The 22,871-nt window shown below is 34.1% G+C and overlaps 3 protein-coding genes across 3 annotated transcripts; all 3 read left to right on the forward strand.

Annotated features, from left to right (window-relative positions):
* Positions 1-1,978: 1,978 nt before the first annotated feature.
* Positions 1,979-4,390, forward strand: LOC121246139 (40S ribosomal protein S12-like). Its single transcript, XM_041144155.1, has 5 exons — positions 1,979-2,100; positions 2,287-2,326; positions 3,119-3,407; positions 4,031-4,096; positions 4,193-4,390. Exons 2-5 carry the CDS (start codon positions 2,319-2,321, stop codon positions 4,250-4,252), a joined length of 423 nt encoding a protein of 140 aa, XP_041000089.1. The 5' UTR covers positions 1,979-2,100; positions 2,287-2,318; the 3' UTR covers positions 4,253-4,390.
* Positions 4,391-6,796: 2,406 nt separating this feature from the next.
* On the forward strand, positions 6,797-15,158 carry LOC121246155. Its single transcript, XM_041144177.1, is given in 15 exon segments — positions 6,797-7,059; positions 7,984-8,187; positions 8,305-8,486; positions 9,251-9,377; positions 9,461-9,485; positions 9,488-9,657; positions 10,217-10,288; positions 10,403-11,356; positions 11,473-11,583; positions 12,270-12,343; positions 12,639-12,690; positions 13,291-13,374; positions 13,482-13,525; positions 14,372-14,443; positions 14,528-15,158. Coding segments are annotated over 15 exon segments (2,556 nt in total). The 5' UTR covers positions 6,797-6,930; the 3' UTR covers positions 14,784-15,158.
* Positions 15,159-18,323: 3,165 nt separating this feature from the next.
* Positions 18,324-22,577, forward strand: LOC121246156 (cinnamoyl-CoA reductase 1-like). The gene is made up of 6 exons (XM_041144178.1): positions 18,324-18,411; positions 18,456-18,611; positions 18,839-18,993; positions 20,114-20,299; positions 20,857-21,209; positions 22,006-22,577. Exons 2-6 carry the CDS (start codon positions 18,464-18,466, stop codon positions 22,190-22,192), a joined length of 1,029 nt encoding a protein of 342 aa, XP_041000112.1. The 5' UTR covers positions 18,324-18,411; positions 18,456-18,463; the 3' UTR covers positions 22,193-22,577.
* Positions 22,578-22,871: the final 294 nt, after the last annotated feature.

A 22,871-nucleotide genomic window follows, 5' to 3' on the forward strand; every position in this document is an offset into this window, starting at 1 on the left:
CCCTCTTAAAAAAATTCGGTGTATTATATACTTAAAAGTGTTTTTTTTATATTTATTTTTTAGATTTTCATTCATTTTTCCCCTCGGACTCAAGCTTTTTAAGGTTCTGCATCGTAGTGGAGTGAAAAAGCAACAAATGAGAATTGAGAACAAATTTCTGATTTTGGGTTGGAGGTTTTTTTGGTATCTGTTTGGGTTTTTTGGCTATGTATTTTGTGTTGTGAAGAATCAAGAATGAGATTGTTTCGGATCGCACTTCTATTTCATCAAATCCTTTCAGTTTTTTCTTTCTAGCATTTAGGAAATATTTTTATGTTTTATGCTTTATGTTGGTTTTATCTATGTCTGTTTATTGGAAAAATGGAGGAAAGCTTGATGACAATGATATTAAAATTATATTATTATTTTTTTCTTTTTCGTAATCTCAAAGAAGATAGTTTCAAATCAATTGTTGAGTCGGGGAGGAAAGGCCGAACAATCCCGACGTCTTGGAGAAGGACTGAGGAAGTTAGGGTAGTGTCTGCAGAAGGCAATGATGATTATGACCCGACCCGAATGTACCTGATCGGATCGGGTTGGCGCCTTTTAATAAAAGTTTCAGGTCGGATCAGGGCCAAACCCGGCTTGGACACATCAGGTTGCAGGCCTACTTGAAAGCATGAACATGACATTCCTGCATTTCAAGCCCCAACCAAAGATATTTTTTTAAAGAAAAATACTTTTAATTACAAAGAAATTCTACAAAAATAAATTTATAAACTAACGTGACTTTACGCAATACGTTAGATTGTAAAGCTACTTTTATTATAAATGAAATATAACGTATCATATAAAATTATATCAATTTGTAAATTTATTTTTGTAAAATCTAGTTCCGGCTGTTTCTAATTTCTCCTTTTGAAATAAATGAATCCTCGAGCACATGTTTGTTTCTTTGTTACATATAAGCATATCTTATGGTCCCTATGTATATACATATTGATTAAGAACGAGGCCCTTTTTTTGTGGTGTTACAAGCATGCATCCAATTCCAAATATCGACCGAAGGCTATTTGATTACAACAGACACAAATAAATGACCAACCCCTAACTCTTCGAGCATGCATGCAAAAAACAACCAAACTCTTTCGAACATGCTTTTATACAGCCACAAAGAAGATTTTCCAAGTCGTTTGCTTGGTTGTATTCCTCGAATTCTTCTAAACAAAGGTTAGTTTAATGTGGTCTTATTTGGTTATACAATTCAGATGAGATAATATAAGATATTTTGTTGAAAGCTAAATAAAATATTTTTATAATATAATTTTTATTTTAGAATTTGAAAAAGTGGAATTGTTTATTATATTTTGTGTGAAAATTTAAAAAAATTGTAATAATTATATGAAATGAAATGAGAAGAAATAGTTTAATTTTGTGTAACCAAACCAGCGCTTAAAACTTTCAAAAAGAACCAGCAGCATAAAAGAATACAACTAACGCACATAATATATGTATGTGTGTTTGTATGTGTATATATATATATATATATATGTATTGGCAAAAAGAAAACACACACACACGAAAAATGCTATTATTTATAACAGATTTTTTCATCTACAATAAGAAGTTTTTTTCAGGTCGAATAATCCCAAGATTGAGAAGTGATATCATTTCATTTCATCTTCATTACAGTTTTTTTAAATTTTTACATAAAATATATTAAACAATTCAATTTTTCAAATATCAAAACAATAATAATATTAAAAAAAAATATTATAATAATATTTTATTCAACTCATCTAAAACCATCTTATCTCATCTCATTTCTCAATCTAAACATCCTAATTCTCTCCTTCTCTTTGTTGGGTAAGCTGAATAAACACTTGGGATTGAGCTAATTGAGATATCCCCAAATATATTTTGTGTGTATGTGTATGAGAGAGACTCTAACCCGACCCGACCCGACCCGACCATTATATTCTAAGACCAGAGGCAATTTCGTAAATTGTGGCTCAAAAAGTAGGGTTTTAGGGTTTGCTTTATAAAGTCCCGTTGTTTCGGCCCTGTCATCTTGCCTGCTCGCTTCGCCAACAGACACATTCGGCTGCGTCAATCTTCAAGGTCGTATCCTCTTTCTTTCTCTACACTTGTGTATCTTTTTTAACTGACTTGTACTTTTTTGGTGTATTCTCGTTCATTTTTTATAGATTTTCTTTTTCACGAGAACCATCAAATCGTAAGCTGTTATTATTTAGGATCTGAATTCTTTCTATTTTTCCCTAAATGTATACGTTTTATGTTATTCAGGAGCGCGAAAGAAAGAAATCGAGGCATTAAGAATGTCGGGGTAAGTAATCGTTTTCTATTAAGAGTAACTACTGAGATGAATTTTTTCTCTTGCCTATATTTTGGAGTGGTTGGGCTTATGTGTTCGTATTATAAGAAAGCAAAGTTTCCTTGAAGTGAGTTTTTCTTTTTAATAATTTGATGAGCAATGATATTCTGAGCTGGTGCCATCTTGGGATTTGGTTGCACTAGAAACTTTCGAGAGCAAGTAATACATCTCTCTCTCTCTCTCTCTCTCTCTCTCTCTCTCTCTTTAAAAAAAAGGGATGTTAAGTAATAAGTAATTTTGGGGGTGGCTCGATCTTGGGGTATTGGTGGACTAGAAATTGCACAAGGCTAGCAGATTACTTAAGTGTGGGGGAGATTTGCATTTGACAACTGTTTGATGAGAATGCTGGGTGTACTTAGACTTTCAGAGTGAATTCAGTGTCATTGGTAGAAGTATGGATTTGTTACAGATGCTTGCAGATTTAATTTGGTCATACCCAGAGAGGCACATGAAATAACTCGCTGTTATTTGTGATTATCTGTTGTCTGGTATGGAAATGAAGCCATTTTTAAGATGGGTAGTGGCTAAATGCTTTCTCCATGAAAATGACTGACCAAAGTGATTGATCTAGCGACACTAGCAGTTTTTTTTAACAATAAGGGGGGGGGGGATGTAAATTTGGTCTGTCGGAGGAACTTGTCATCGTTCAGTAGGATAAAATGTACATGAGCTCACTCAGTAGTTGGGTAGTTGGTGATTCACATTTGTTGATTACTCACTGATTTCAATCTGGATCTTAAGCAGTGAAGAGGCTACTGCTGCGGTTGAGACACCTGCCCCTGTTCTTGGGGAGACTATGGATATCATGACAGCCTTGCAACTCGTGCTGAGAAAATCGCGTGCTCATGGTGGGCTTGCTCGTGGCCTTCATGAAGGTGCAAAAGTGATTGAGAAGCATGCCGCCCAGCTTTGTGTACTGGCAGAGGACTGTGACCAGCCAGATTATGTTAAACTGGTTAAAGCTCTTTGTGCTGACCACAATGTAAACTTGATGACAGTTCCTAGTGCAAAGTCACTAGGCGAGTGGGCTGGTGTAAGTATCATCCTTTTGGAAAAATTTTCCTACTTTGTTTACTTTCTTTAAATGCTTTTATTCTCCTTCATTTATAAAGTGAGATGACAGTTGCCTTTTTTCTTTATTCAAGATTTTCTAAGTTAGAACTTGTAATTAATAAAATTGGAAGATCTGCTAATTTTTCTTGTGAATTTTTACATAAAGAGATACTCCGTCAGTAAGCACAAAACGATAAGTGGTTAGCAAAGATGTATTTATTTATTTATTATTTTTTTTTTTGGGGGGGGGGGGGGGGGGGCAATTGTTGACTTTAATCCTAAAACTTAAAGTCAATAATTTCACTCATTGGTTGGTATTCTCTTATGAAGTACTAGTTAGTAGCCAGTGAAGTTATAGATGTTAATGCATTTGGTTTCTAGTTTCCGTTGTTTAACCTACCAACTAATAGAGTAGTGCTCTCTCAATTTTCTATGTAATATGGTTCTATCTATATCAATATGCTCATAGCTTTGCATTATTATGGCTTTGATTTTTGAATTAATATATTTTCGCCTAATTGATCATTAATTCTGATTCATTCATCGACCATCAAACTCTATTACAGGTTCTATCTAACATCTGGTTGTGCTTGCTCTGTGCAGTTGTGCAAGATTGATTCAGAGGGCAAAGCCAGAAAGGTTGTTGGTTGCTCCTGTGTTGTTGTGAAGGTAATATAAAATCCAAAAAATGGCACACATGATGGCGCATACAACTTTACTAGCCATCAAATGAATTCTTAAATTTTTCTCGAACTGATTTTGTAGGATTTTGGCGAGGATCATGAAGCTCTTCATATTATTAGGGAGCATGTCAAGTCTCACTGAATAGCTAGCAATGGTTGGTTTTGTGGGATGTGATGTGATGCGATGTTTTGTCCCTATAGACTTTTCCTTTTTGTTTATTTGGTGGAATTTCACTAGGAGTTTTCTCGAGTGTTGCTATATCAAAGTTACTTGGTTCTAGTTGTTTGCTCTTTAACAGTCTTTAATAGCTGCTATTGCCTTGCCCCTCTCGTTTTGTTTTCGTATTCATGATAAGAAATCTATTCGAATATGATGACAAGGTGCGAGCCATTATTTACATAAGCAAACGAGGAAGATGTCGATCGATAATCAATACAAAGGTTTCCGCGCAAACAATCGTATATGTTACCATTTCATTATTTATTATTAATTTTTTTTTTTTTTTTTTTGTGAAAATCTCGGGTAGATGATGACATTAGTTAAATAATTAAAGAGTTCTACTTACCATTTGGACATACCCTTCACATTGGAAAAAAATAATAATACTTGAAATTTTAAACTTTTTGCACAAATTAATTGAGGGTATATCTTTTTGTTCAAACTTCAAATCCAATATTAAGGAGAATGAGAATAAAAAAGAGAAAATTATTTGGTATTCCTTCAATGAGAATAAAAAAAATGAAAGATTGTTAGATATTTCTAGAATACCTATGATGTGGTAGTCCTATTCTATTATAACATGTAATGTAATTAAAATTATTTATGTAAGCATTAATTTTAATTGACATACTATTTTATGTTAAAATCTGAATATCATGCATCCCCTGTAAGTACTTAATAATTATTCATTAAAATAAAAGGAAAAAAAGTAGATACACTCTTTATTGTGACTTAAAAATGATTAGTGTTGATAATAATAATATATTAATGGATAAAATTTGTAGGATGTCTAATTATTAGGAAAAAAAAAAAACGAAGGGTTTATAAATTAAGTCGGATGAAAATCCTCTATATTTTATGCGAATATAAAAGGAGTCACTATTTTGTGAAGTTGATGGTTTCTTTATCTTCTCTCCGCTTTATTATTTTACATTTCCTTTTCCTTTTTGCTCGACCTTTCCTAATGCTCTTTAAACCTATTCTATACAAAATATTCCTTTAATCATCAAAGTTATACCGATCTTATTATTTTCAACTCGAATATCAATCTCTATCGAGCAATTTGTTAATATATTCATAAATTTCTTCAACGAAACCCTAATTGGATGTGGTTAGGTTGCATTGCCGACGACGTTTTATTTGAGAAAGCCCCTCGTATGTGTTGTTCGTGAGAAGATGAATTAAGGTAATCTTTATATGTTATCATCCTTTGCAAGATTTTTATACATACGAAGATATAGATAGGTTGAATACTTGTTTTTCTTCCTCTCTCCCCCCTCCATATTTTAGGCATAGATCTTAGGCATAAATATGTTACTTAGTTTGATACGTTTGACACGCCTATAACTTACAATCAATTTTGATTCTCGAATTGAAAGAAGTTAGGGTTCAACTCAGTTTTCAATCACTAAGAATACCAACCAATGAGTGAAAGTATGGTGCCTAGATCTTCTATAGTTTGTCTCAAATAAACTTCTTTTAAGGTCATGCATCTAAATATCTACACTAGTAGTCTGTATGTATTTACATGAAGAATGTTTTAGGTTTTTCCATTAAGAATTTTCAAATAAGGCCTATTGCTTGTTTTTCATTAATGTCAAGTAAACAAATAGTTATCTTGACAAATCTAGATTAAATATTATATTTATTTAATCAAATCAGTTTTGTTTTTTATTGTAATGAGTTTTGCTGCTTATAAGTTGTCGCGTACACATTTCATTTACTTCGAGATCTATTAATGTTACAAAAAAATAATCAAAACACATTTTTATGTTATTTGATGTGGTAGACTCTCACATCTGTGTTGCGTTTGATGTGTTGATAAACAAGTTTACAAATATATTTTTTCTATTATACTTATGACTTATTAGGTTTAGACTATCCCTTTATGCAATAAGTATTGGATTATATATTTAATTTAGCTATAGAATTTCATTTAATGGATATTTATTAGAGAAGAAAATTCATTCTTTTTGTATAAAATTAAAGAAGTCCAGACGAGTAATCTATTTAAGAAACACAAATCTGATATAATATGGATAACAATTGCTTGAACAATAGTATGGCATGTAAGTTGTGCTCCTAAACTTGGATTGCACATTGCCAAAGCAAGCATTCATACCATATTAATCAACATTTCAAAATTTATAGGCAGTTTTGAACTTCCCACATTATAGAATTTTGAATAAAAAAGTGATAAAAGTATAAAATAGGTATAATAATTGTAGAATAAATATAAAAAATAGATATTGTAGAATTCTAAGAATTTAAAGGGAGAGAAAAAATCCCAAAGAATCTGTATTTTGACGATCAGTCTCTCAAAACAGCTATAAAGCGCCAATGGGAAGATTCTCAAAAAGAAGCAAAATATGTGAGAAAAAGGGAAAACCCAGTACCGGAATTGAGACCCAAAATTCAGTCATAATTGATAAACTGGGCGGAATCCGAAACTGCCCATTTGTAAGTCTGTGCTTGCATGCTCAACACTTACCTTAAAACCCTTAAACTCAGCTGTGCGGAGTTATTAGCACTCAACCATTTCCTCTGGTCTTTAAATTCTCCTAGGGCTTTAAATGGCCTCAATTTGAGTGAAATTCTGCATGAGCTTTCTGGGCTGTGAGCTGAAAATGACTTCCTCTGAGGGAGAACTTGAGGAGCAGCTTAAGGAGACTGGGAATAAGCTCCTTAACCCTCCTTCCTCCATTGATGAGCTCCTCAATCTTCTGGATGTAACGAGCCTTTGTTCCCTCATATAAATTTGCCTTTGGGGTTGTTTTCGTTGAGTGAGTTTGTTGAAACGTCGGTCTGTTGTGAGTTTATATGGGTTGATAAGCATATTCTTAATCAATTTGCTGGTGTTGGTATATGGGTTCTCCCTTCCCAAGTGTCTGTTTAACGTTTAATCTTTCAAGTGGGCGTATGCAAACATATATAATGATTCTAGTAAACTAAGGGTTTTGTTTACTGCAATGTTGAATCAATGATGACTTTATATTGTTTTGTCATGGCTTGTTTGACCAATGAGATGTTTTTCATGGTTAGGAGCCTGATGGTGTTGGTACACGGGTTTTCTTTTCTCAATTGCTTATGTTTCAAATACGTATATCCACAACCAAAATTTCTTGGAACGTGAATTTACTGAAATAAGTGTATTGTGTAGTTGATGATTTATTTTTGTGGTTCCAATGGGTTTATGATTGTTACCGTGGTTTTTTCCCTTCCAATTGGTTGTGGGTATTGTTCAAGTAGGTTAGTGTTTCTCTGTCAAATCAATGTTGAGTTTTTCATCAATCGACGATATTTATGAAAATTTTCTGCCATATGCTTTAGTTCTTCATTATTATTTGAATGAATTTCTTTACTTATCGAAAAAAATCTTGACTTTTTTCAGTCTGATGAATGCCAATTTGAGCTTCTAATCCATTTGAGCAAAATTGCTTTAATCTGTCCTGGAACGTTCATCCTTTGTTTGTCTTGACTTCTATTTTCCTCTGGTTCTGATTTTCTTTCAGTATATAATTGTTAATTTTCCCAGTTGCTTTGATGGTTGACATTAATCCAACTCTCATCCTTTTTTTTTTTTTTTTTTTTCATTCCATATTTTAATCGAGGCTAAACCTTCGTTAAATTGAATTGTTTCCTTCAACTTTCAGAGAGTTGAGAGTTTGTTAGCAAATGTGGAACAAGCGCCATCAGAATCAATGAAAGATGCACTTTTACCCTCGATGAAGGCACTGATCGCTAATGAACTTTTGACACATTCTGAAATGGACGTGAAGGTTTCAGTTGCATCTTGCCTTACTGAGATTACAAGGATAACAGCTCCGGATGCCCCTTACAATGATGATCAAATGAAGGTACCCATGACAGTTAAAACATTCTTGGGATTAAAACGAAAATTTCATACTAAAAAAATGGATCCATTTTTTTTCTGGATCTTAAATAAACTGCTTCTCCAATTCATTGATGCACAGGAAATTTTTCATCTAACTGTAGCAGCATTTGAACAATTGCCTCACATGTCTAGTCGCTATTATACAAAGGCGGTTTCAATTCTTGAAACCGTTGCAAAGGTCAGGTCATGCTTGGTGATGCTAGACCTTGAGTGCGATTCATTGGTAGTTGAAATGTTTCAAAATTTCTTAAAAGGTCTCAGGTAAAAGCAATATCACTGGTATTTGTTATTCTACTAACCCTCTACTCTTGCTAATATTGTTTTTTTTGATGAGTTACTATTGCTAATACTTAGCTGGAGAGAGCAATACAACAAGAGTTTAGCACACAAATAATGGTTGATGTGTTCTTTTCATTGCGTAGCAGTTTTCTTGTCACAAATTTATTTACCGTTACTTGAACAATCATACTGTTTAATAGAAATGCAGCTCGTGTGACAAGGTTAAAGTTTTGCATGCATACCTGAAATGTTTGCAGCACTAAAATTCTTCACTGCTGTCGTGTGACAAGGTTAATGTTTGCAAGGCTATCAGTAACAGGTTTATTTATCTCTGTAACATACTTTTCTAGTAAAAAAATGGATTCTGGGTGAAAAGTCTATGCTAAGGAATCCTGATGCCTGCAGCTAGCGACTGCTGCTGCTCTGCTGAGAACATGGCTTGCATTGATTTGAGTGTAATTATTTCATCGATAAAATACTTACAAGTAAGGCCATAAATGTGGAGGATGTAGACAGGAGTATCAGCATTATCAAGGAAGAGGAGTTTGCAAATTAGAAAATAATTTGAAGGAAGTCTAGCAGGATGTTGTTTGGAAGAATTTAAGGGCTATTTGAATTTTCCAGTAGAAGCAATGCATAATATTTTCTGAGTGTTCTCTAAATAAATGAGTTGCGTATTTTTAATGTCTAACCCCCCTGCGTATTTTCTATTTCTAATCTGCGTATCTGCTCTTGGTCTACTCAAGGTCCAACCAACCACACACTGTATTTTCAGCCATGGAAATGATTATGACCTTGGTCATAGATGAAAGTGAAGAAATTTCCTCAGATCTTCTCATTCCTCTTCTAGCTAGTGTAAAAAAGGAAAATGAGGTAATTTTATTGACTTTACATATGCTGCATCTCAATTTCTTTATGAAAATTGGAATCTTATCTATCTTTACTCACTGTTCCAGACTGCTTCGCCTATTGAGTGGGAACTGGGGAGAGAATTATTACTAATTGTGCTGTTAAGCTTGAACATTGTCTCAAGGAAGCAGTTCAATCTATGGGCATTGCTTTGGATGAATATTCTCAAACAGTTGCTTCTATATGTCAAAGTGGTTCTGTTCCCCTTGAACATGAACATGTCAATGGCTATGGGGAGCATTCGGTGCGTATCAAATTCTCATTTATGGAATGATCTTCAGTTAGCCAGTATACTAGTTGCTGATATCATACTTTTTCATGCCTCTTTCCCAAGTAGTCTTTTTTTTTTCTTTTTCTCTAAAACTAGGCTGGGTACTTCCTTTTCCTCGGAATGTTTCTCAAGGTGAATTACAACCTCCTTGTTGCTCTCCTACCTACCATTTGATTTTCAAAGGAGGGACAGCGATTACAGGGAGGAAGTTAGGATTAAAGTGTATGGGGAACCTGGCTGGACTGAAATTTTCTGAGAGGCCGCCATTAAATAAAATTATATAAAAAGAGCCTGAAATATCCTTTTTATTTCAAAATTTTGGCGGCAAACTAACAAAAAAGCCCTTACATTTTCCCTACCTTCATGGGGACCCCTAGATTGGTCACTTAATGAATGTATAGTAACAGTCGTTTTAAGGTTTGACTTACCTGCTGTTTCAAGGCTCACATTTCCTGCTGTTTGATTTCGTGCCTTTTGACTTGCATACACGATTCTGTAACAAGCTCTGATTAATTGCATTTATGTGCTTCAGGCTGATGATAAGTTAGAAGAAAGCACAGATTCTGATCTGCCACCAAAGACAGATCCAAATGAGCCACCCCAGGTATCTCATTACCCCTGACATCTCCAAGTCATTTGTCCATTTAATTTTGTTTGTATTTACTACTATTTATTTTTATTATGGAAGCTTTACAAAATTTTAATTTTTATCTATTAGGTGACTGAGGGTCTTGCTCCAGATACTGTTTGTGGCACCAAAGTTGGCCAACCTGTGGATGGTACTTTGAAATCAGCAATGAGTAATGGCATTAGGAATGATGAAACTTTAAAAAACGAAAAAACTTCAAAATCATTACAGAGTCGTGTTCTTGCTAAACATTCCAAAAGCATTGGTGCAAGAAGCAATGCTGAGCCTGGCAGCTTAGGCTCTACAAAGGCAGCCAAGTCAGAAATTGAGCGAGTCTCTGTTCCAAAGAAAAGGGGTAGGAAACCTAATTCCTTAATGAATCCTGAGGAAGGCTATGATCATACTTGGATTTCTCCTGGAAGAAAAGCTACGATCACGCATCGCAGAAAATCTCATGATGGGGGAGTTGATGATACACCTTCTGAAAACCCAGATTCCTCAATGGCCAATTTATCCCTTGAGAATGTGACTGAACCATCAGCTTTCAAAGCTAAAACTAACGAGATCGTAGTTCCTGCTGCTCCATCCCCAGAGCATGGCCTTCCTGATTCAAGCCTTCGTAAAAGGGGCCGGCCAAAGAAAAAAGGGAACACAGTGAATCAAGATGCCGATCCTGATTCCCTTTCTAGGTCAAAGGGAAGGTTTTTGAAAGCTCATGTTGGGGAGAAAGCTCTGCAATCTGCAGATCTGAGTATGAAAAAGGAATCTGAAGTTTTGAGTAACTGTAACGCAAAAGCACAGGGACGCTCAAGAAAGATTAGAATTGCTACAACGCCCAAAGAAGAGACAGCGGTAGCTCCTGGATATGTAGTGTCAGAAAAGGAAGCTGATGTCCCTTGTGTTCCTGAGGAAAAACCTCCGTGTCCATCAACTATGAATGTAGATGGAATGAATGATAAGTCCTTAATCCAACTGGTTATCAAGAAAAGGAAGAGGGGTGATGTGCCTTCAAAAAAGGATATTTCTGAAACATCCCGCAGTAAGGTACTGCAATTAATCCTTTCAAATTCTTCCACTCAAGATGTATGTTAAGCTCCACTACTCTCTCTCTCCAGCTTTTTAATGATGGGTTTTTTCCCCCTCCGGTCACCACTTTATAGATGATTTCAAAGTCTGCAACTAAGTCAACCAATAGAGATGACAGTTACTTGGAAGAAACCTCTAAATCTAAACTCAAGAGGATGCGTACCACCGGAAAGAAAGAGGTACAAGTATGTAATCAGCTTTGTAGTGTTGCTTGTGTTTGATAGTGAACCATGGCGTATTCCAGTTATTCTATGGATCACTTTGTTTTAATATAATTAATCAATAGATTACTTATAAAAAAAAATATCAATAGATTCTTCTCTTAATTTTTGGGGTTGTCTGGACCATCTGTTTTTTGAGAGTAATTGAAAATGTTAACTCGTGGTCTTGGTTTATGGTCAGTTTTTCTACTTGCATTGAGGAGATATTAGTTCATCTGCGTACTCTTTATTTGACCGAATTAATCGTTCTTACTGAATATGCTTTTACTTCCTCTTTGTCATGTCTCTGTAAACAACATGCTTAGCTATTAAAGAAAAACTAGAGTCTCAATATCATATCTTAATGTTCACATCCAAGTCCTGATTATCAGACTCAGACATAGTACTGTCGAATTTATTTAGCTGGGAGATGCATAGTAAAAACTCTCACTTAAGTTTTACCTTTTTGATATAATGGCGCTACTGGAAAGATTCTGCAAAGTATTATTTGTATGTTGAAGATCTGGATTTCTAGTAGGATGCCTAGGAAGTGAGGCAACACATTAGCTTAATATTCTCCTCATCCCATTCTCCTGTTTATCTGAGTTATATGTTATGTTTTACAACTTTTTGCCTCTTTAATTTGTCGGTGCTTAATTTTTCTAATGCAGTCTTCTGAAAAGTCTGACCTTGATGAGCACTTAGTCGGTAGCAGAATAAAAGTTTGGTGGCCATTGGACAAGATGTGAGTACTTAAGGACTGTATAACGTTCCTCTTTGTAATATTCTTGCTAAATCTTTGAACTCTCTATTTTGCCCTCTTTCAATATGTCTTTCCAAGTTGATTGTGTTTTCTCCATTCCAATTACCATCAATCCTTTTAGACCTTGATAAACATTAAGGCTCCGTAAATTTTTGTTACTATGTTATACTAAATATGCGCTTTGCATTTTGGTGAAAAAGAAGCCTCCAGTGAGGTTTATGACACTGAATTGAAAGGCCTTCTTTTCTTTTGTTATATGATAGTTCTTATTTTGCAGGTTTTATGATGGCGTTGTAAATTCTTATGACCCTGTTAAAAAGAAGCACCAGGTGAAATGGCTCTCACTAATCCCAACATGCTATTTTCTTTTCTCTCTCTTTTTTGCTATTTTCATAACCTCTTTCATGTACTTGGGCTTGGATCTTTGCATATTCTGTCATGCTTACGAGTGTGTCTCTTCCATAAAATCACAGTCCATTTTTGTGTTTTCTCAGCCAGCCTTTGGTCATGTTCTTTCTGATGCTCCTCTTACCCTTGATGTAACATCAAGTTGAACTAAACCACACCATCTAACCTGTTTTCTCTGAGTTTCATTTCTTGTTTATTTTTTATTGGCACCGGCTGTTTGGAATAAAGTCCCGACTAATCCTAGGGGTGCACAGGCTCTCGGCAAGGAATTTCCCGCAAGTGCACCTTGGATAATTCAAGGGAAATTCCTCTAGTTCGATGGCTCCTATAAATTGTTTGAATCCAAGGATTCAAATGTTAGACCTGGAGGGAGCAGACCACCAAGACCAAGGCTCTTACCACTTGAGCCAAACCCTAGGGCTATCATTTCTTGTTTCTGATTATTATCATTCTTAATTTTTTTTTTTTTTGTTATGAACAGGTGTTATATGCTTTTTTTTTTTTTTTATCGTTATGAACAGGTTTTATATGCTGACGGTGATGAAGAAGTCTTAAATCTCAAAAAGGAATGCTGGGAACTGGTTGGAGATAATGTTTTGCCTGTTGTGCGTGTTTTGCCTTTGGATTGTTTTCCCAATTTGTCTTATTTTAGAAAAAAAAGTAAATGAAAAATAACTCTTGTATACTGTTATTATGCTGATATTATTAACAGGGTCAAGAGACTAATGCTCAAGAACCATGTGCTTCATCTGATCTGTGAGTTGTATATCTTGTTTTTTTTATCCTTCCAGAATAATGCTTTATTTTGCGTATTGATATATGGCAACTGAAACTTGATAGTATTTTTTTGAATTGTAATTATACTGTCAGTTCAGTAAATTAATTACTTTTGGCCTTTATCAATAATTACGTGAAGCAAGTGAATAATTCTATTTTTAATTTACTCCAGAAGTTTCCTTTTTATATTCTGGATGGCCCTCAGATAAAAACTCTACTGCTGTTCACTAATATGGGAATTGTTTTTTGGCATATTTAGCAGTAGCTACTTTCGTAAAGAATAAAAATGCTAATTGGATCCTTCTAACTCAACTTCTTTGGATTGTCATGTTCCTTTTTTCTTCGATTTTTGCTAGTTTGACAAGTCTCGTGTTTATGTTTGCTCCTGCATAGATCGGTTTCAAAGGTGTTTGTGCAACTTGTGGGATTTGCTAAATTCTAGGTGTTATGGTGATATGGGATCGGGCTTTATGCTCACATAGTTGTTCAATGCTGATACCTGATAGGGAATAACTTGGGTGCATAGCTGGGTATTGGAGTGTCACAAATTTAAATTTACTTGAATTGAATTTACTTGCATTTTTCTTTTAAACTTTACATGGCAAAAGCTTTGCATTCCTTAATGCCATGGTAAAAAAAGGGACAAGTTGGAATGCAATGAGGAACATAATTTGCATTGCATCTTTAGATTCCCTATTAATAATTTTCCTTTATCCAAATTGTTTGATATGGTGATTGCCTGATGTATGTTGTTTCCTTATACTTGTGTGATCTTATACGTTACATACATATATATGTGTATATTTTTGCTGTGCATTTTGCCAGACTGCAAAAGAGGAGGGGGAAAGCAAAGTCAAAGTCAGCCAAACGAGAAATAGTTGATTCTTCTTCGAAAAGGTTGGTTCACAATCTTTCATAAATCTATGAATGTTTCCTCTGTTTTATGTGTCCCATGGACTGAAAAGACTGGAGGCTTTCCAGGAGTGGAGCTTTGGGTGGCAGATCTGAAGTCGTCGAACGAACAGAATCTGGTGGTAATTCTGCAGATAATCTTGAGCCCGACAAACCTATTGTTGTTTCCGAGTCTGTGAATGACCCTTCTATGGCAGAAGATGGGTTGAAAGATGATGACCATATAAAGTCTACTGGAAAATTGAGGATTGAGAGGCTAAAGACTGGTACCAACTTAATGCAGAACATGCCTAAGGCTACGGCCTTGCCCAAGGGATTCCTTTAACTTACAGATATATGTTAGAAAGGGTGCAAAGAAATGGAGGTAGTTAAGTTCTATTTACCTGAGTTAGACAAGGTTGTGTATAGAGTGAGTGGTGACTGAAGCTCTAAGGCTTATAATTTTGGCTTTAGGACAGGGTAGTATCAGTTATAGTCTCTTTCTTTTGTTTCTCATGTAACGGCAGAAGCAAGCATAGGGTGTTTTCTGCCATCAGGGACTGGTTTATGCATTTGAACTCTTACCAACTTGTTTCATGTTATTGTTCTCTGGGTTCTGCTCATCTCCCAGTTTGAAACTCTCCAATTGATCCAATGTAGGGGTTTTTCAAACCTGTCATGTCGACTTTTATCAATAAAACGCAGAACGTTTCCTTTCAAAGAAATGAATTTCAGTTGAACTTGAACAGGGTTGTGTTTTAAAATTTTCCTTTCCTGCTTGCAATTTTGCACGACAGATCACCCAAAATAAAAACCAGAGTTAATAAAATGCCCTCAAATCTCAGTACAATGATATATATCACCAGAGTCAACAGAAGAGCTACGCTTGCACCTACATAGATATAATCAGATGTACAGCAGATTAGAATGAGAAGTTCCATATTCATTTCCCCAATTTTCTTCTCACTCTCTCTCTCTCTCGTTCCATATTCATTTCCCAATTTTCTTCTCACTCTCTCTCTCTCTCTCTCTCTCTCTCTCTCTCTCTCTCACCTAACCCAAAACTAGTTGCCTAATTTTTGAAGTGTATTACTTCTTCCATCATCCCCACCATCATACCTACTAAAAGAGACAGCACTTATGTTTCAATTTCAAACGTTAATCCTTATAAGCACCGAATAATAGTCTTATCATCTGTATGTTAGGCTGCTAAATTCTCAAACAATAATACATCACAGTTGATCAGCCCTATTGCCTACAAGGACGGATATCAATGTTTCAAAATTGTAGGACTTTAACAAAGCATCGCTCTCTTTTATCGATCAATGCTATCGGACATGCAAGCATTTTCCTTTTGAATATTATTGAATATTTAATAGATTTAAAATTTCTCTATCTCAGCCCTAACCTACAACTAATAATACTACTGCCATAGCTAGGTAGCTATTAATGTTTGGCTCCAAATTTCCAAAAGTCAGGAATTTTTGTAGGCCCACTAAATGGTTCCTAGCATCCGCCCTCCCGCTTGAGGCGAGCAGGGACATCTACTCACGCATGAAGCAAACGGGTGGATGCCTACCTTTAGGAGATGTCGAGGGTGGGTGCTAGGCTGGACTTCGGCTCGTCCAGATTTTCACTCGTTCGCTCTGCCTAATATATATTAAAAAAATTTGGATTTATATATATATATATATATATATATATAAATAGAGAGAGAGAGAGGACCAAAGAACGCTCATTTGAAAGAGCTTGATGGAGCAAATGAGAGGTTAACTTCATGGAAAGCTGATCTTCTTGATTACGAGGGCCTCAAGGCAGCCATTAATGGGTGTGCTGGAGTTTTTCACACTTCATGGTTAATTATTATATTTAAAAATATTGAATCTAAACGAATAATTTCTACCTTTTTTTTTTTCCTCTCATCAGTTTTTTAAAATTTCTCTATCCCCTGACCTACAACTAATAGTACTACCTACTGTCATAGCTAGGCAGTTATTAATGTTTGGCTCCAATTTTTTATTTTTAAAAAAGATAAATTTACTACTAAATAACAATTTGTATACAACTATCCATTTTAGCCTATCACTATCCATTTTCAATTTGTATACAATTTGTCAATAAATTGTGAATGAGTTGTTAGTCTATCAATATCCATTTTCAATTTGTATACAATTTGTCTATAAATTGTGAATGAATTGTTAGTCTATCACTATTCAAAAGTTAGGATTTATATAGTCCTGTTGAGTAGGTTCTAGCATCCGTCCTCCTATTTGAGACAGCGAGTGTCGGGTTGGACTTCGACTCACCTAAATTTTTACTTATTTACTCGATCTATAATATATATATATGTATATTAAAAAAAATCATAATGAAATGACGCGATTTTTCATTTCATTACAAGGATTAATAAAATTCAATATTTCCTCTAAACTTGGCTTACTTTTTTTTTAGATTTTGAAAATTAATGATCAGTCATTTCATATTCCTTTTTAAAAAGCGTACGTTTGATTAGCAAACTTTCTAGATTGTCCAAAAAAGCAGAAAGCACGGCAATATTAACCATCATATGTACGCAAGACTTTTTTAAAAATGTCCGAAATTTGCGATCAAACTTTTAAACTCGTTCAGATTTTAAACTGAATTGAGTTAAATTAAATTGAGATGAAAAAATATTAATATTAATATTATTTTAAAATTTAAAAAAGTTAAATTGTTTATTATATTTTATAATAAAATTGTAATAATAAATTGAGATGAGTTGAGATGAATTTAAGAACCAAACGAAGCTGGAAGATTTGAATAGTGACTTGAGATAAGAAGAGATGAGATAAAATTTAAATGTTAAATAAAATAATTTTTTAATATTATTTTATTTTAAAATTTAAAAAAATTGAATTGACCATTATATTTTATATAAAAATTTTAAAAAGTTGTAATGATTAGATGAGATGTGATGAGATAATGAGCTTTTTGTATCCAAATCTCCCCTTAGATTAGAAAGTTCTTTGAAAATAGTGAGCTTCATTAGATTTTACATACGAAAAATGATATTTACAATCATGGAGTGTGCAAGCGCCGTGTAATTTCTTTAAAAAAGTGAGTAAATATGTGATCCACATAAAAAAACTAATTTTTTGATAATGGATTCTACTATTTTTCAAAATGATTGTGCGGCGTTTGCGCACTCCAAGATTGTATGTAACATTATTCTTTATATATAATAAACAAGTCCATACAAGCCTTTTGTGAAAAAAAATGAATCTCACTAATAAAAAAAAAAATATTTTTACACATTTTTAGGTGAAGTCCACTTTTTTACAAGGATTTGTATGAGACTTGTACAAATCATTTCTTATAGAGATGATACTTGCGTCATGGAGTACTACACAAGCGTTGCGGGATCTCTTTGAAAAAGGTGAGTATATACAGGATCCACATGAAAAAAAAAAATTAATTTTTTAATAATAAATCTTACTCTTTTTAAAAATGATTGTGCGACGCTTGTGCATTCTACTATTGTATGTAACATTATTCTTTCTCATAATATATTTAGAAAAAAAAAAAAAAAACAGGATGAGTTAATTATTTTGTTTAATTTTGTAAAAAAAAAAAATTATTAGTACCTAGAACCCCCCAAAAATTGCCGCACTGATCATAGCATCATCTCATTCTCATGGGCAAGAAAAAAATCTTTTTTTCCTAAGCATTTGAATTTTGGATTAACTAATTTGGAGTCTTGGACGTACGATGTAGATATATAGTTCTGGTAATTTATTGTTTTTGTTATTTTGTTTTTTCTATCGACTGTTTACCCCGTGGTAGGTGGGGTGATCTTTTGCTTATAAAAAGCAAAAACCATACACCAGTTTAACCAAAATACGTAGCTTATGCCTCTCGTTTCTTCCATTCCAGCAGCAGCACGTTTCTTAATTTCCTTGATCTCTCCCTTTTCTTACCAAATCCAAACAGTGAACACCAAACGTCGGACGACACATGATGATCTATATATCCAAAAAAGACCAAGTTATGCCAGTACTTCATCATGAACTTGGTTCCTCCTCAGTTTCCGGACAAACTGTTTGCGTCACCGGCGCAGGCGGCTTCATTGCCTCATGGATCGTGAATCTTCTCCTAGATAGAGGCTACACTGTTAAAGGGACTGTGAGAAATCCAGGTAATTATTAGACGTTGGAGTACAGTTCAATATTCCGAGATGCAGGTTTATATATATATATATATATATATATATGAAAGAGCTGGCATCTTCCTGGGACGTTGATACGTAGTTTTCTTTCATTAAATTGCATAGAATTAATTAATTCCTTTAATATATATTTACTAATGCATGATTTCATGCGTACTGTGTATATATGCACTGCGCGCATGGGTTAATATATATAGAGGACCCAAAGAATGCTCATTTGAAAGAGCTTGATGGAGCAAAGGAGAGGTTAACTTTATGGAAAGCTGATCTTCTTGATTACGAGAGCCTCAAGGCAGCCATTAATGGGTGTGCTGGAGTTTTTCACACCGCGTCACCCGTGACCGATGATCCCGTTAGTACATGAATTTCTCATCTTTTATTTCGTTGCTATATATCTATTCATATTCATGCATGTACATGAGTGACGTTACATCATTAATATAATGAATATATAATTTTAAGTTTTGATTTGCAATACGTATATATATAATTAATGCTATACAGTACTATTGATGTGTGGCACCTTTATCACGATGATAAATGCATGTGTCACATATTATATATATAGTGATATGAAAAATTAAAATAAGATAATAATATGGTATATAGAATTTTCTCATATATATATATATATAAAAAATAAAAAGATAGAAACATTATTCTTGGCCAAAATCATTAAATCTGACAGTACTACTTTAGAAACTTTTTTTGCGGTTGTGGCACGATTCGACAGAAATGATTGTATTGTGGTGGATTAGTCATGGCACCACTCGTATACGCTACAAAATATCATGAAATATTATTAATGGGCATGTATATATGATCGGTAAGTTCAATTCAAAAGCTCACTAAGTCGTGTGTTTGTTGTGATAGGCATATTGTAGATTTTTTTTTTATCGAATTTTAATTTAGAGAAATGATTTGTACAAGTATCAAATAGATAAATTTCATGCAAGTCCTTGTAAAAAAGTAGACCTCACCTTAAAAAAGTGTAAAAAAAATTATTTTTTATTAGTAGGACCTACTTTTTTTATAAAATGCTTGTATGAAGCTTGTCTTGTTGAGAAGAATTTATGGAGCACTAGCTATATAGTTATTGTGAAGTCTATTTCATTTGTGTCTATCTCTCCCACTCTAGGCTTTAGAGTTTCTAAGAAATTAATTAAGATCCAAATCTTTAAATATATATATTTTTTTAAATCATCTTAGTATGATTGATCCTTATATATTTATTACATCTATTTTTAATATATAATGATAAAACTTATTAGTGGAGAACGAAAAATAATATTGTATTACTTCCAAGAATTCTTTTCTTTCAATAATTTATTATAACCATTTTCTTTTATTGTTTGCGTCGTTTTGTTATTCATGATCGATCGATCGATCGAGCACAGTTTCGTACGTTTTAAATTCTCTCAATTAATAAAATTATTAATGGTTGTGGTTGTGATTACAACTTGAAACGAAAGGAACAAATGTTGGAGCCGGCCGTGAATGGGACGAAGAACGTAATCATGGCAGCGGCAGAGGCCAAAGTGCGACGGGTGGTATTCACATCATCAATCGGCTCGGTGTACATGGACCCTACTAGGAATCCAAATGTCGTGGTTGATGAATCTTGTTGGAGTGACCTCGACTTTTGCAAGAACACCAAGGTCGTTATATGTTACATTAATTTACGTATAAATCAAAGGACATATATATATATAATATTATATTTACTTCTTTCTTCAGATGATTGGACACGTACTACGTGAATTGAATCCGTACTACTAAAATACTAGAATTTTCAAAGCTAGGCATCAATATATGTAAAGTGGTTAACCAATTAATAGCAAGGCCGGCCAGTCATATATTTCTAGCTAGAAAAATTTTAAACATAAGCTCCACACTCTTATGATTTTAAAAATTGTAAAGTGATTTTATTTTTTGATCCTGTTTCATAAAATATAAAATTTGAAGATAAAAAAATAAAATCACATATTTTTAAGTGGTGTGCAGAGTGTAAAACTTCTATATATCACGACTCATATATATATACACACACGTAGGTCAAGTAAATTCAGATATGGAGGCCGAGCGACTATCTTGACAATATTGAAATATATAAGAACGAAATTAATAAAGTTACAAAATTTAGTATTTTTCTATGATAACTAATGAATATTTTGATCATGGGACGAAGCTGTTTGGATTTGAATTAATAATGCAGAATTGGTATTGCTATGGGAAGGCAGTGGCAGAGCAGGCAGCATGGGAGGAGTCGAAGGAGAAAGGGGTGGATATGGTGGCGGTGAATCCGGCGTTGGTGATAGGACCATTGTTGCAGCCAACAGTGAATGCAAGCATTATTCATATCCTCAAATACCTGACTGGATCTGCTAAAACATATGCAAACTCCGTTCAAGCTTATGTCCATGTCAGGGATGTTGCCCTTGCTCACATTCTCGTTTTCGAGACTCCCTCTGCGTCTGGACGATACCTTTGTGCTGAGAGCGTGCTTCACCGTGGAGATGTCGTCGAAATTCTTCTCAACTTCTTCCCAGAGTATCCAATTCCAACCAAGTTAGTTTATTTTTCTTTCTTTCTTTCTTTCTTTTTTTTTTTTTTTTTTTTTTTTTTTTTTTAATTTTTTAATTTTTTTAAGGAGAGTTTGAAAGAAACACGGATCATGCTCACAGTTCACCACACACCAATATGCATGCATGATGAAATTTCTCACCAAATCACTAAGAATTCCCAGAACATGACTAGCTGGACCCAACGTATTGCTGAGTTGTCATGAGTCATGACATAAGAAATTAGGCCAGTAAAAGAGTGTTTATCTAATAATTTAGAAAGAGTTTTTGGACGTACGTGGAGACTTAAGTAGCTAGCTTGCTTTTAGCATGCATGGCAGGTAGGAAATGTACGTAAAACCTTTTGCATGTTTACGTATATATATAATGTATATTATATATTCTATAAAATTATATATGGTGGGGGCATGCAGTAGGTAAATCAACACCAACTTTGTTTACGTGATGTACAGATCAAAATGGGTGTAAAATTGATGCACGATCTGCTGCTTGAATATTATATATAAATATATATACACACACACATACAGCTAGAAGTATTAAGGAGTTAAATTCCAATTGATAAAAAAAAAAAAAAAAAATAGTAGTTATACTAATATATCATGGAGGTACGTGAAGATACCTTACCAAATCCGATGTAACTGTCGGACTTGGAACCCTGTCAGATTGATTGAACGCATGCAGCAGTCTTTGTATCTTTCTTGGAAGCTGTAATATTGTTTCTTGTTTAATTTGCAAGTTAAATGACGATGATGATGATATGAAACGTGATATGTACGTAGGTGTTCGGATGAAAAGAACCCGAGAGCAAAACCCTACAAATTCTCCAACCAAAAGCTGAAGGACTTGGGTTTAGAGTTCACCCCGGTGAAGCAGTCCCTATACGAGACCGTCGAGAGCTTGCAGCAGAAGGCCATCCTTCCTGTCCCTAAACAGCAAGAAGTTTCTGATCTCTTAATCCAGCAGTAGTCTTTAAAATAAATAATTATATTCTAAGATCTCTACATCATGCATACACCATCTGACATAATTTGATTTGGATCGATAAATTTTAAATTTTTCAAATCAAATTTATATTCCTCGTGGATGGTTTGTAGTAGTGTAGAGACTTTAGTTATTGCCTCCATTTTCTTCAGCGGTATAAGTAGTACTGTAATTGCCAGTCGAAATACATACATACATACATACATATGAAAGAAGTGCAAGCATATACGCATATATATATATATATATATATATATATTAATGGATCGGACTGCTTAATATTGATCAGATGATCGATGCTGATTGACGATTTGTGTAAAATAAAACTATAATATGAAAGTTCGCATGATGTACTATTAATTCATTCTTCCTCTTCCTGAAAAAGCTTCTTACGTAGTTGGTATGGGTACGAGAAAATAAAACCGACAGATCAGACGTCGACATGTTCAAACACGTTAAATATAAACTAAAATCTTTTTGAAGAATAAAAACAACGACATTAATGACAAAAGTACGCGTTGGCAATTGATTAATTTGGATGAATGTTTATGAGCAGGAGATCCAACACCCAACCTATATATATATATATATATATATATATATATATATATATATGTAGTTAATTACGTCCTAACCTAACAATGGACGTTCACTTACCCTCGAA

The sequence above is a fragment of the Juglans microcarpa x Juglans regia genome, chromosome 1S, assembly GCF_004785595.1.
Source record: "Juglans microcarpa x Juglans regia isolate MS1-56 chromosome 1S, Jm3101_v1.0, whole genome shotgun sequence".
NCBI classification, from domain to species: Eukaryota; Viridiplantae; Streptophyta; class Magnoliopsida; order Fagales; family Juglandaceae; genus Juglans; species Juglans microcarpa x Juglans regia.